Source organism: Diorhabda carinulata, chromosome 3, assembly GCF_026250575.1.
Source record: "Diorhabda carinulata isolate Delta chromosome 3, icDioCari1.1, whole genome shotgun sequence".
In the NCBI taxonomy this organism is placed as follows: Eukaryota; Metazoa; Arthropoda; class Insecta; order Coleoptera; family Chrysomelidae; genus Diorhabda; species Diorhabda carinulata.
Window position 1 is genome coordinate 363,324 of NC_079462.1, and position 12,970 is coordinate 376,293.

Genomic DNA, 12,970 nt, shown 5'->3' on the forward strand with positions numbered 1-12,970 from the left:
CTGTATACAGTTTAACTAATTTCTATTAACAATTGCCATCTAGACGAATATAAATGAACTATTATGTAATAATGGGTGCAATGTACCTACTGAAAACTTGACCTTGGTGGGAATCTACTTATGTGTAATAAAACTTTGACATATGAGCTAAAGTATATAACTATCAATATATGAAATTTTAAGAAACAAGGAACTATTATTCTATGATCAGGTTTTGAACGAACTTTAAAAAGTTAAATACATCAATAGTATTGATTTGAAAATAAAATAGGGCTTCATATATTTCAATTAATATTTAATTAGTTACTGCCATCTAGGTGAGTATACCCAAACTTTTATTTATGCAGTTATACCTATCTACTCAAAACTTCATCTTAGTAGGAATCTACTTATCTGTTATAAAGCTTTGACGTTTGACTAGTTGCTTAAGTATATAACTATTAATTTATGAAATTGTTAATAAGAGGAAGTTTTATTCTATGATCAGGTCATGAACGACCTTTTATACTAGCAGAATGCAAAAATAGTAATAATTTACAAAGAAAATAACGTTTTATATATTTTTTTATCCATTTTTTTTAACCATCTAAGATGGTATACATGAACTATATACGAGTGTACAGTGGTCAAAACCATAGATAAGATGGAATCTACTTATCGTTCATGACACTTGGATTTTTGAGTAGAAGATGTCGCTATAACTTTCAATTAATATTATAAATAAATGCTACTTTTATTGTATTATCAACATATCAGCGAACTTTGAGTATTAAAATATGTGAACGTAATTAATTTAATGAGAAAACAATGCTTTATATACTTTAATTAAATTTCTATCAAGTGCTACCATCTAGGTGTGTATATATCAACTGAATATAAGAAGGAATCTGCTTATATGCCACTTTTTAATATGAATTATTGTCTATAAAATTATTATGGGAAACTAAGGGGTTGAATATAGGAATTAAACACAATTAATGAGGATTATAATTTATTACAATAAAAATTTACATTCAACATTATAACTACTAGTTTTGCTGTTTAATTACTTTTAATATTTTGGAGCTGGACTTTCAAGTTTCGAATAGTCAACGTTTGGTGAATAGAACTGCAACAAAAGTTAAATAGTCGATAATTACGAGAATATACAATAAAAATTTCAGTTAGGATTAAAAAAAATCTCGTACATACCTTGTACTGCTTCTTTCTAAATTCTTCGTTAGAGATATCTCCACTTCTGTTCCATTGAACATCGGGATTCCTGGTAGCCAATCTTAAAGTATAGAAAACCGCTCCAGCACATCCCAGTCCCACACAAAAATATAAAGGGATTAACTACAAAAAATATCAATTTTTTTTAATAGATCGAATGCACAATATGACATAACAGGGATTTTTAAGGTTATGCCAAATTAACAAAAATCCTGTTCGATTATGAAATTTTGTTATAGTCACTTACTGCTTTGTGTTTTTGTAATGATTTCAAACTCATTCCTTGCATTTTGGTTTTTTTTTTAATTATAAATGTTCCGAAAAATTTACTGTTTGACTTTTAATGATTACCTCACCACAAATCGTGTGAAATAACTACGTTTTCTATTTTACTCTAATCAATTCCGCACTGATAGTCCATCTCTCTACACTACATATAAACAAGTATTAGTAGAACTGAGATAGCGTGCAATATACACTGTCAAAATTTACTATCTCTTTTTAATCTATTTTGTTTTCCGAGAAAGTTTCCAGTAGATCTTAGATATTCGTATTATAAGTAATTTTTAAATTAGTTTTATTATACTAAAAGAAACAACTTGGACGTATTAGTACTATATATTTATTTGAAAACACCTTATTATCTCTGATTAGTGCACATAAGGAATATATATACAGCCTTATTTAATACTAACCGTGAAGACGTTTTAGTCGAAAAGAACAATCCCTTTTGATCTCGATTACGCCATATTGGCATTGGCGGAGAAAAACTAGACATGTCAACTTGCTTTATAGAATTGTTTTAGTCGTAGAAACATTAAGTGTTTTAGATTATTGAGCTACTCACCGTTTAATAACCTTTTAAAATCACAAGTTACCTTGTAATATAACCGAAATCAATGCATTGAAACGTTTGTGAAACATCAAAGATGAGCAGTAGCGAAGACAGTGATGCCGGACCGAAACGTAAGAGAAAAGATCGAAGATTAAATGATAGTCCAGGTAGTAGTTCCAGTGGGAGCCCCATTATAGGACGTTCATCTTTTCTTAGACAAAGGAGAAAATTACAAGAAATTAGATCTAGTTCCAGTGACAGTGATAGTAGTCCAATACTTACTAATCATAGGAAAAAAATTATGGTACGTGTTTTTAAATATTATAATAATTTAGAGGATTCTTTTTGAATAACTAGTTGTTGGTAGTATCAAATATTTATATCGAATCCATCAATAATGCATGGTAATTATTTCTTGTTCTAATTTTTTATTCACTCTGTTTTTACAGAGAGTAGATTCTGATTCTGATGTAGAATCAGATGATTCAGACATAGGGCAACGTCGTTCTGTTAATCCCAAGAGATTACAAAGTGATTCTGATAGCGACTTTTCCATGAGTCAATTAGAATCTGATTATTCTGATCGAGAAGTTAAGAATACGAATAAAATTCATACAGAATCTGAATTTAGTGACGGAGAATCAGATAAATGTGCTATTTGTTTGGTTTCTTTTAAAAATCAAGAGATAGGTACACCTGAGGCTTGCGATCATATGTTTTGTTTAGAATGTTTACAAGAATGGTCGAAAAATGTTAATACTTGTCCCATTGATAGACAGGAATACAGGTAATTAGTTTAAATGAAAATTTTATATTTCGTGATTGTATTTGTTTATTGTATTTAGCTTGATTCTGGTGAGATCTCGCGGTAATGGTAAGATAACTAGACGGATTCCTATAGAACGTCCTGAACCTCAAAATGAAGTGGATATATTTGAGGATCCGACTTTTTGTGAGATTTGCGGATCTAACGATCACGAAGATAGGATGTTATTGTGCGACGGTTGCGATTTAGGTTTCCATCTTTATTGTTTAAACCCTCCTCTCAATGAAGTTCCAGTTGGATCGTGGTTTTGCGAATTGTGTAATCCGACGAGGGAAAACGATTCATACGAATACGATTTAAGGATTTTATTTCATGATTCCGCAGGATTAGATACGTCGGTCCAGCTGAGAAACAACAGATCCACGAGGTGAATTTTTAAATTTTTTCTTTATTGTTAACATTTGATTTACGTACATTTTTTTTCGTGTGTCATTATAAGTTATTATTTATTAAAATTGGTGTTTATTTTATTGAAATTAGTTAAGATTTTGGGTGGGACTGAAACTATTACATTTTACTAAAAAAAAATAATGAATCGAGTGTAATTTACGATTTTTATTATTTTTCCTATCACTTATTTTGACGTCTTAGTTTCGTTTTTTTTTTCAATTTTTTGTCTGTGTTACTTTTGGTATATTCAAAACTAGTGTAATAGTGGTTTTTGGAACAATTTAGAAGCACAAGAGATGGAAAAATGTTGAGGATATGAGAAAAGAAAAACAATTTTTAACACGTAGTAAGTAAATAATTTATACATTTAGTTATGACTGAGAAAATCGACTAAATTTAACTGGTAGAATATACGAAAGTGACAGTATTTTTGTTTATTATTTATTTAAACGTTATTGAAACGATTTTTTGCGAAATTATCTCAAAGTGCAGTTCAAAAACGACGCTGGTAGACTGTTGGTGTTACAATGACATCTGTGATCTGTTAATCGATTATATGATTTTTTTGGGGCGCAGATTGCGATAAATTTTAACGAAATAAAAGGGGGGGCATCAAAATTAACAATGAGGATCAGTTTATAGATAAAGTAAAGGAATTTGTATGAAGAATTTAAACACAAACATCAGAATATTGGGGAAAATGAATAGGGTAGTCTTCATCTCATTTTTTCTTTCTTTATGTGTTACTTTCTTACTAGTTCCTATTCTTTTTTTTTTCTCTATTTCGTCTTATTTTCTACTTAAATCTCTATCCTTTTTCGTTTGTCATTTTTTTTTGTTTTGTTTTGTAACTGTTTCTACTACTTTTTATTCTTCCTTTCTTTTTTTTTCTCCTAATTCATCATGTAATTCCTTTCTCTTTTTTATATTTCTCTTTTCCTCATTCCTTTCTTCTATTCCTATTTATAATCACTTTTATTTCTCTTTTGCTATTTTTTAACCTCTCATTCTGAATTAATTTTTTTTTCTTCTCACATTCTCATTTCTTCTTATTTTTTTCTTTTGCATCTTTCTTTTTTTACCCTTTTATATTCCTCCTTTTCAACTAATTTGTTGTCTTAATTTTTTCTTTTTTCATTTCTTATTCCTTATTTCGACTTTTTTGTTGTTTTTCTCTTTCTAATTTTACTTTTTTTGAATGATAGTATGATATTAGAGTTTTCAACCGACAGCGTTGCCACATGCTTTCATTTAATTCGACATTTTTCGAAAAAAAATTATTTTGGTTCATTATCATTGGTTCATGTTGGTATACCGTCAAGGTCATTTCGATAGTTATGACAAATAAAATGTCAAAGTTCAATATGACATTGACGTACGTCAAAATAAAGTCAGTTGTCAGTTAATACCTAGCTAGTGGACGAGGCGACTGAAATAATTTCTCGAAAAAACGTTTTTTTTTTTCGTTAATTTCGATTTTTTTGATGTAAAAATTTTTGCCCTACAGAATATTACCACGTACGAGGCAAACGGAACGAGTTAGACGTCGAATAGCTAATAACCGTCATCTACGAAATCTCCCGACGGAAAATTCGACGACGACGATAACGACGACGACGACGGTAACCAGTACTACATCTCGATCGAGAAAAAGAAGAAGACGAAGAAGAAGAACGCGGTATAGAACGGTTTACGAAATCGATCCGGTAACGGGATTAACGGAAGCGGTACAAAAAAGGACGAAAGGAAGAAAAAATGGTAAAAAACGTTCGGCGGCGCCACCGAAAACGGCAAAAAAACGTCTGGCCAAACAATTGGGAATATGCGGACCGCAAAATGTGAACGAATTAAAAATAATCGATAGGAAACCGGGTAGTACGGCATCCGGTACCATAAGTAGTATTAGACACAACGCGGGTATACCAACCCTACATCTATTCGGACAAAACGACGCTCTAGATTATTTTACCGACGAAGAACAAGAAGAAGAAGAAAATTTCGGTTCGCAGATATTGATTAGAAGAGCGCCTAATCGATCGGACGTTAACGTTATGCGAAGAACGTTACGACAAAAGAACTTGATAATACCGGAAGTAGTATCGAGTAGTTCCGATATATTAGATACGATATTAACCGATCAAGAACGATTGTATTCGAGAAATTGTTCGTATTCGATCGATTCGACGGGTAAATTCAAAATAGATTTGAACAAAGAAAAAGGTATAGTCAAAGAAACGCCGTATTATAATCAGAACAGAAGATACGGTAATAATCAAAATTATAATCGACCGAATAGATATCAGAGACAATCGACAGGTTATTATCATTCGAATAACAGTTTTTATAATAACGAATCGATTAATAATTATTCGAATTATAATAACGATAATAACGATTATCCGCAAGATTATTCGAATAGAACGTTGAGCGGTGATAATGCGGAAGATAATCGAGACGAAAAAGAAGAAGAACAACAACAACAACAAGATGAAGAACGGGAAGAACGTAATAATCAAAACGACGATTCGGAATTGGATATTTACAGCGATATAGAAACCGTAACGACTACTAGAAACGAAGAAGGCGAATATAGACCTTTATCGCCGCCGCCGATGCCGCCGTTATTAGGATTAGAAGAAGATAATAACGATAGCGAACCGGATATGGTTATAGACGACGATAAATTACAAGAAGAAACCGCCGTAACGTCGACGGTTAGTTTAGAAAAAGAAAAATCGATTCAATCGAACGAAAAACAATCGGAAAATATAAAAAATTACGATTATTACAATGAAGATTCGTTAGAAGGTTGTCCAAATACAAATATATATTCGAAACAAGAAGAATCCGACGACGAATGTCCGAATTTCAGTATATATTCCAAAGAAAGTAAAACAATGGCCATACACACCGATATAACTTTATCAACAACCGATTATCATACCCAAATTAATACCAACCCCAATTTAAAACTCCCCGACGACGACGACGACGACGACGGAAAATACGATCCCCAAATTACTTCCTCCCCTAATTTAAAACCCCCCCGCGAAACGTACGATCCCCAAATTACTTCCTCCCCTAATTTAATACCCCCCGATGATAAATACGATCCCCAAATTGGTACTACTCCAAATTCGAAACAACCTCCCGATGATAAATACGATCCCCAAATTAGTTGTTCTTCCCCAAATTTGAATCCACCCGATGAAATGTACGATCCCGAAGAAACGTTTCGCGAACAAAACGATATGACGTACGATCCCGAAGATTGTTTACGTACGGACGAAACGTTGGCAATAACCGATAACGAAAAATCTAATTACGAACCGGAAAACGAAGAAGATCGTTACGATCCGGAAACGCCTTATAACGACGACGACGACGATAAAATATGCGTTAAGAAGAATAGTAATTTGTTGTATAGCGATTCGGAAGATGACGAAAATGTCGTTAAAAAAGATAAAAATTTAACTTCCATAACGGATATTAATAAAATGACGGAAGATATAAGCGAAGAAGAACGAAGTTATACGCCTTGTTTGGACGAAAAAATTCAAAAACAAGGTTTGGAAGGATTGGATACGGAAATGATATCGGACGAAGAGAGGAACGATTTCGATGAAAATCACGATTTGAAAACTGTAAATTCCGATGCGGACGCTTTGGAAATAAACGCCAAAGAATCCGAATTGGATTTAGTACGACCGGAAGATTACGAAGAAGGAGAAATAGTCGATAAAAATAAAGATAAAGAAATTGTAAACGAAGAAAACGAACCGGACAAATCGAACAACAACGTAGATAATAATAATAAAGAAAAAGTAATAGATAATAAAGAAGAACAAGAAGAAGTAATTAATACTACTTCGTTTAAGAAGATCAGTAAGAGTAATAAGGAGAGGAATTATAGGGATAAAGATAGGAATAGGCGTCGATCTAGCGAAAGGGAAAATAAGAAGGAAAAGAAAAAAGAGAAACGTAAAGAATTGGAGAGGTATAACGTTAGAGCGATTATAGCGGAAAAACCGCGACCGCTTATAGCGAAAGATCAATTCGGAAGAGATATCAGAAATACGCCTAGTAGATCGAGAAGTCGATCTTATACGCCGCCGCTCCGTAACGATCCAGCGGTAAGATCCCCTTCGAAAAATCGTCGATCGTTAACCAGATCACCTCGACGACGGTCGTTATCGAAATCGCGCAAACAACGAAGAAAATACCGATCGCGTACTAGATCTAAAACCCCAATTAAAAAAGGACAAAAAAATAAAAAGAGAAAACGATCTTCGAGCAGATATAAAAGAAAAATCGACGATAAAACTAAAAGTAAAAGGAGACCGCGAAGCGGTCGTCGATCCGAAAGTCCTACTAGAAGAAAAAGAGATTGGTCGCCAAATTCGCAAGTATCCCCATCTTGGACGCCACCCCGATTAATAGACAATCCCCAATTATTAAGAACCGAAAGTTTAACGGTAACCGTGAATAATAATAACAACAATAATAATAATAACAACAACAACAATAAAAAGAAGAAGGAAAAAAAGAAGAAGGACGATAAGAGAAATAGATCGAAGAAACGTCGACACGAACGCGAACGCACCCCGCCGCCTAGTAAAGAAGTTTTCGCTTCCGGTGATAATATATTAGTTAGCGTCTGTTTTAATAACGAAAACGAAAAGAGAGACATAACGACAAGAGATAAAAGAAAACCGGACGAAATAACTAATAAAAAACGTAAAAAGAAAAAAGCCAAACGCGATTTGAGCGGCGTGAAACCAGTAGCTATAATCGATTTGGAAAAATCGCCTTTCAAAGAATTAACCCCATCCCCTAAACAAATAATAGTACTCACCGATAGCGAAAACGAAAATCAAGTGCAAGCCGATTCGTCGTCGCAACAAATCGTTACACCCGAACGTGGTATCGGTCCTAAAACGCCGCCGGAACCGCAAATTAAATTCTCTTTAGCGCCTAAACCGCCACAAATACGCGCCATAAATAATCCCTTAATTGATCCCGACGACGAAATCGAAAATAACGTCGAAAACGACGTAAGGATAAGTCCCGGTCATAAAGGACCTAGCACCCCCCAAGAACCACCTAATTCGCCGCCCAGTTCCCCCGACGCTTACGATCCTTTCGAACCTACTAAATCCCGTTCCCCCACACCGGATATACAAATACAAGATAATCCCGAAAGTATCGATAGTAAAACGGCGGATTTAATCGAAAAATCGATTAATCCCGTACCGGAAAATTCGAAATCTCTCACTCCTCCTCTATTGGCCGATATACAACCGGCGGATTCTCAAAGTAGCGTACAAGTCGTTACGCCCGATTCGAATATAGATAAATCTCCAGATAACAGAACGAATCAAATACAAAATACTAAACCGGTAGCTCAAACAATACCTTTTTCATCGGTACCGACTACGTTGAATACCTCTACGCCGTTATCAACTGCTCTACCGACGAACAGGATAAACATATTGAATACTTCGTTGATAACTCCGACCGTACCGTCGCCGATACCTCAACGAATAGTTTTGCCGAATATAATTAAATCGGTTAAAATACCGCCGACTAAATCGGCCATTAAATCGACGCCGATTAAACCGATGCCGGCCAAAAGTAACAAAATGATAATAAGAAAGAGAGCGCAGAACGGCAACGCCGACGATAACGTATTATTGGATTTCGATTCGCCCTATTCGCCGGGTAGTAGCGATTACGAGGATCTGTTCGATCCGCCTAGCGAAATCGTAACTAAACCGATTATTAAAGGTAAAAGTAAACCGACGGTGAAACCGGTTTCGGCGTTCGACGCTTTATTCGGTTCGCCGAGTTATAATGCGAAATCGAAGAAGAAATTTAGTAAAAAATCGGGTAAAACCAAAACGGTCGGTGTTAAATTGGACGAGGATAATTTGAAGATTTTGGACGAACTTCCCAATTCGGCGGTGGAAATGCAAGTCAAGGATAAGGTGAGCTTTAGAATTTTATGATGATGATGATTTTTTTTTTTTTTGGTATTCCTTGTCTTTTGTTTCATTTCCTTTCATCTTATTCTTCGATTTTCTTTATTTTTTCTCATCGGTTTTCCTTTTTATTGTTTTATCTTAACTTGTTTGTTACTTTTCTTGGAAATCTCATTTCTCTACTTTGTATTTTTTTTTGTTTTTGTTGAGTATGGCTACTTTTTAACATAATATTCCGTTTCTATTTTTATAAAAACGAAATTTAAAGTATTTAAATTTGTTCTCAATATGTTATTCAATATTTTTTTGCAATTTTTTTACCACTGTATTTATATTATTCTAAAATCAACTTTTGCAACACCCTGTATGCTAAAATTGAAGTAAAAAACGTTTATAGTAAAATTTAACGAAAAATCCTGTGGATTTAAGGCTTTCGATGATCGTAGAATGTTTTAAATGATTTTTCATTAACGTTTTTCCAGATTTTGATCATTTTTTTAAACACCCCGTATACTAAAACCGTCTTGAATAACGTTTATAGCGAAATAGAAACGCAGTTTTGACAAACTCTATTTTTCTAGTGTTTACAAAATTATTTCTCGACGTTTCATTGTATTTTATACATTGTTTTAGTTTTTTGTCGCCGCCGTGTATATATTTCTCGAAATATTCGATATTAATACAAAGTTTGCAACACCCTGTATGCTAAAATTGAAGTAAAAAATGTTTATAGTAAAATTTAACGAAAAATCCTGTGGATTTAAGGCTTTCGATGATCGTAGAATGTTTTAAATGATTTTTCATTAACGTTTTTCCAGATTTTGATCATTTTTTTAAACACCCCGTATACTAAAACCGTCTTGAATAACGTTTATAGCGAAATAGAAACGCAGTTTTGACAAACTCTATTTTTCTAGTGTTTACAAAATTATTTCTCGACGTTTCATTGTATTTTATACATTGTTTTAGTTTTTTGTCGCCGCCGTGTATATATTTCTCGAAATATTCGATATTAATTCAAAGTTTGCAACACCCTGTATGCTAAAATTGAAGTAAAAAATGTTTATAGTAAAATTTAACGAAAAATCCTGTGGATTTAAGGCTTTCGATGATCGTAGAATGTTTTAAATGATTTTTCATTAACGTTTTTCCAGATTTTGATCATTTTTTTAAACACCCCGTATACTAAAACCGTCTTGAATAACGTTTATAGCGAAATAGAAACGCAGTTTTGACAAACTCTATTTTTCTAGTGTTTACAAAATTATTTCTCGACGTTTCATTGTATTTCATACATTGTTTTAGTTTTTTGTCGCCGCCGTGTATATATTTCTCGAAATATTCGATATTAATACAAAGTTTGCAACACCCTGTATGCTAAAATTGAAGTAAAAAATGTTTATAGTAAAATTTAACGAAAAATCCTGTGGATTTAAGGCTTTCGATGATCGTAGAATGTTTTAAATGATTTTTCATTAACGTTTTTCCAGATTTTGATCATTTTTTTAAACACCCCGTATACTAAAACCGTCTTGAATAACGTTTATAGCGAAATAGAAACGCAGTTTTGACAAACTCTATTTTTCTAGTGTTTACAAAATTATTTCTCGACGTTTCATTGTATTTTATACATTGTTTTAGTTTTTTGTCGCCGCCGTGTATATATTTCTCGAAATATTCGATATTAATTCAAAGTTTGCAACACCCTGTATGCTAAAATTGAAGTAAAAAACGTTTATAGTAAAATTTAACGAAAAATCCTGTGGATTTACGACTTTCGATGATTGTAGAATGTTTTAAATGATTTTTCATTAACGTTTTTCCAGATTTTGATCATTTTTTTAAACACCCTGTATACTAAAACCGTCTTGAATAACGTTTATAGCGAAATAGAAACGCTGTTTTGACAAACTCTATCTTTCTAGTGTTTACAAAATTATTACTCGACGTTTCATTGTATTTTATACATTGTTTTAGTTTTTTGTCGCCGCCGTGTATATATTTCTCGAAATATTCGATATTAATTCAAAGTTTTCAACACCCTGTATGCTAAAATCGAAATTAAAAACGTTTAAAGTTGAACATAAGAGAAAATTGTTTGGATTTCGTTTTTTCAGTTTTTTTTAGAAACATTTTTTCTAATTTTTTGTCGCCACCGTGTATATATAGATAAATTTGCAAACCGTATCGACATCAAAAACGTTCATAATAAAATATAAGAGGAAATTCTCCGAATTTTGTTCTTTCGATGCTTATACATTGTTTTAATTGCGTTTTCATAAATATTGTTCCAATTTTTGGCCTTTTTTGAAACACCCAGTATAATAAAATCGAATTGAATAACGTTTATAGTAAAATACAAACGCGGCTGTAACAAATTTTATTTTTCTAATGCTTACAAAACTATTTCTTAACATTTCATTATATTTTAAACTTTTTGTTTCTAGTTTTCCGTCGCCACCGTGTATATATTTCTCGAAATATTCGATATGAATTCAAAGTATGTAACATCCTGTATACCAAAATCGAAATCAGAAACTTGCAAAATGAAATATAAGAGAAAATTTGACGAATTTTATTTTATCAAATATTTTTTTAGTTTTTGAGACACTCTGTATATTAAAAAAGTGATCAAACTACAGTATATTAAAAATAGCGTATACTCAAGATGAAAAATCTCATTTCAGATCATGTTTATTATTAAAAACAATTTTTTATTTAATTAAAATTTGTTTTTAAACAATATTAAATAATTATCTAGTTTAATCTTCATGGTTTTTCGAGAGTGAGCAATCGTTAATTTTTTATAGTTCCTCAAGAAGTTAAATAGACAGGAAAGGGTGGTAGAAGAAGTGAAATTGGTACTGAAACCTCACTACAACAAGAAACGTATAAACAAAGAGGAATACAAAGATATTATGAGACGAAGTGTTCCTAAGGTAAATAAATTCGAGTTTGTTCTGTTTTTTTTTGGTATATTTGGTTTTTTATTCTGAGTTATTTTGATTGATATGTGTTATTCCCAGATATGTCACAACAAATCGGGGGAAATAAATCCGACGAAAATTAAGAATCTGATCGAAGCTTACGTTAGGAAAGTTCGGCACAGTAAGAAGGTGACTTCTTCTAGTTCCGTCAATCCCCAGAAGATGTAGATGTATAGTAGTATATGATGTACATATATAAGGCTAATTATTATTATTAAAAAAAAAACAAAATGGAAAATAATTATTTAATTTGTAGAAAATTATTTATATAATTATTTCACTCTCTTGTGATTCTATTTGGAAATTTTTAAATGTATTGACTGTAAGGTTTTTAGTAAATATATTAAAAATAGATACGGAAGGTGATTTTTTTTTTTGATTAAATTTTTAGGTAATTTTCGTTCCAATTCCTTTGGTATGAAATAGAAGAAACTATTTTTTTTATTGGAATGTTTCTAGTTTTAATTATACTCGGTTTTTGTGACACCCTGTATGCTACAATTGGAATCGGAAACTTTTTTCGTAGACTATAAGAGAAAGTAGACGATTTTTATTAACTGGAGTGTTTTTGGTACCGTTTTAGTCATTCAAATATTTGTTTTTAAAACTTTTGACCATCTCGAGTGATTTTTCGAGACACTCTGTATGCTACAAGTGAAATCGGAAATTTTTGTGGTGAAATATTGAAGAAAATCGATGATTTTTTTAACTGGGAAACTTTGTGCCATTTTAGACATTT

General features: G+C 32.3%; 2 protein-coding genes across 2 annotated transcripts; one reads left to right on the forward strand and one right to left on the reverse strand.

Moving 5' to 3' along the window:
- Positions 1 to 978: 978 nt before the first annotated feature.
- On the reverse strand, positions 979 to 1,618 carry LOC130891890 (cytochrome c oxidase subunit NDUFA4). Its single transcript, XM_057796963.1, has 3 exons — positions 1,460 to 1,618; positions 1,192 to 1,335; positions 979 to 1,108 (listed from the first exon to the last, which is right to left on the reverse strand). Exons 1-3 carry the CDS (start codon positions 1,499 to 1,501, stop codon positions 1,052 to 1,054), a joined length of 243 nt encoding a protein of 80 aa, XP_057652946.1. The 5' UTR covers positions 1,502 to 1,618; the 3' UTR covers positions 979 to 1,051.
- A 126-nt stretch (positions 1,619 to 1,744) lies between these two features.
- On the forward strand, positions 1,745 to 12,592 carry LOC130891891 (PHD and RING finger domain-containing protein 1). Its single transcript, XM_057796964.1, has 6 exons — positions 1,745 to 2,351; positions 2,497 to 2,834; positions 2,893 to 3,240; positions 4,771 to 9,250; positions 12,055 to 12,183; positions 12,271 to 12,592. Exons 1-6 carry the CDS (start codon positions 2,142 to 2,144, stop codon positions 12,397 to 12,399), a joined length of 5,634 nt encoding a protein of 1,877 aa, XP_057652947.1. The 5' UTR covers positions 1,745 to 2,141; the 3' UTR covers positions 12,400 to 12,592.
- The last annotated feature ends 378 nt before the right edge of the window (positions 12,593 to 12,970 follow it).

Bases quoted from the DNA above. Each gene is read 5' to 3' on its own strand.
- LOC130891890 (XM_057796963.1), bottom strand. From the start codon at position 1,501: ATGCAAGGAATGAGTTTGAAATCATTACAAAAACACAAAGCA. The intron at 1,336-1,459 runs GTAAGTGACTAT...TATTTTTTGTAG, and splicing joins CATTACAAAAACACAAAGCA to TTAATCCCTTTATATTTTTG. The intron at 1,109-1,191 runs GTATGTACGAGA...CTTTTGTTGCAG, and splicing joins TTAGAAAGAAGCAGTACAAG to TTCTATTCACCAAACGTTGA.
- LOC130891891 (XM_057796964.1), top strand. From the start codon at position 2,142: ATGAGCAGTAGCGAAGACAGTGATGCCGGACCGAAACGTAAGAGAAAA. The intron at 2,352-2,496 runs GTACGTGTTTTT...CTGTTTTTACAG, and splicing joins ATCATAGGAAAAAAATTATG to AGAGTAGATTCTGATTCTGA. The intron at 12,184-12,270 runs GTAAATAAATTC...TGTTATTCCCAG, and splicing joins TGAGACGAAGTGTTCCTAAG to ATATGTCACAACAAATCGGG.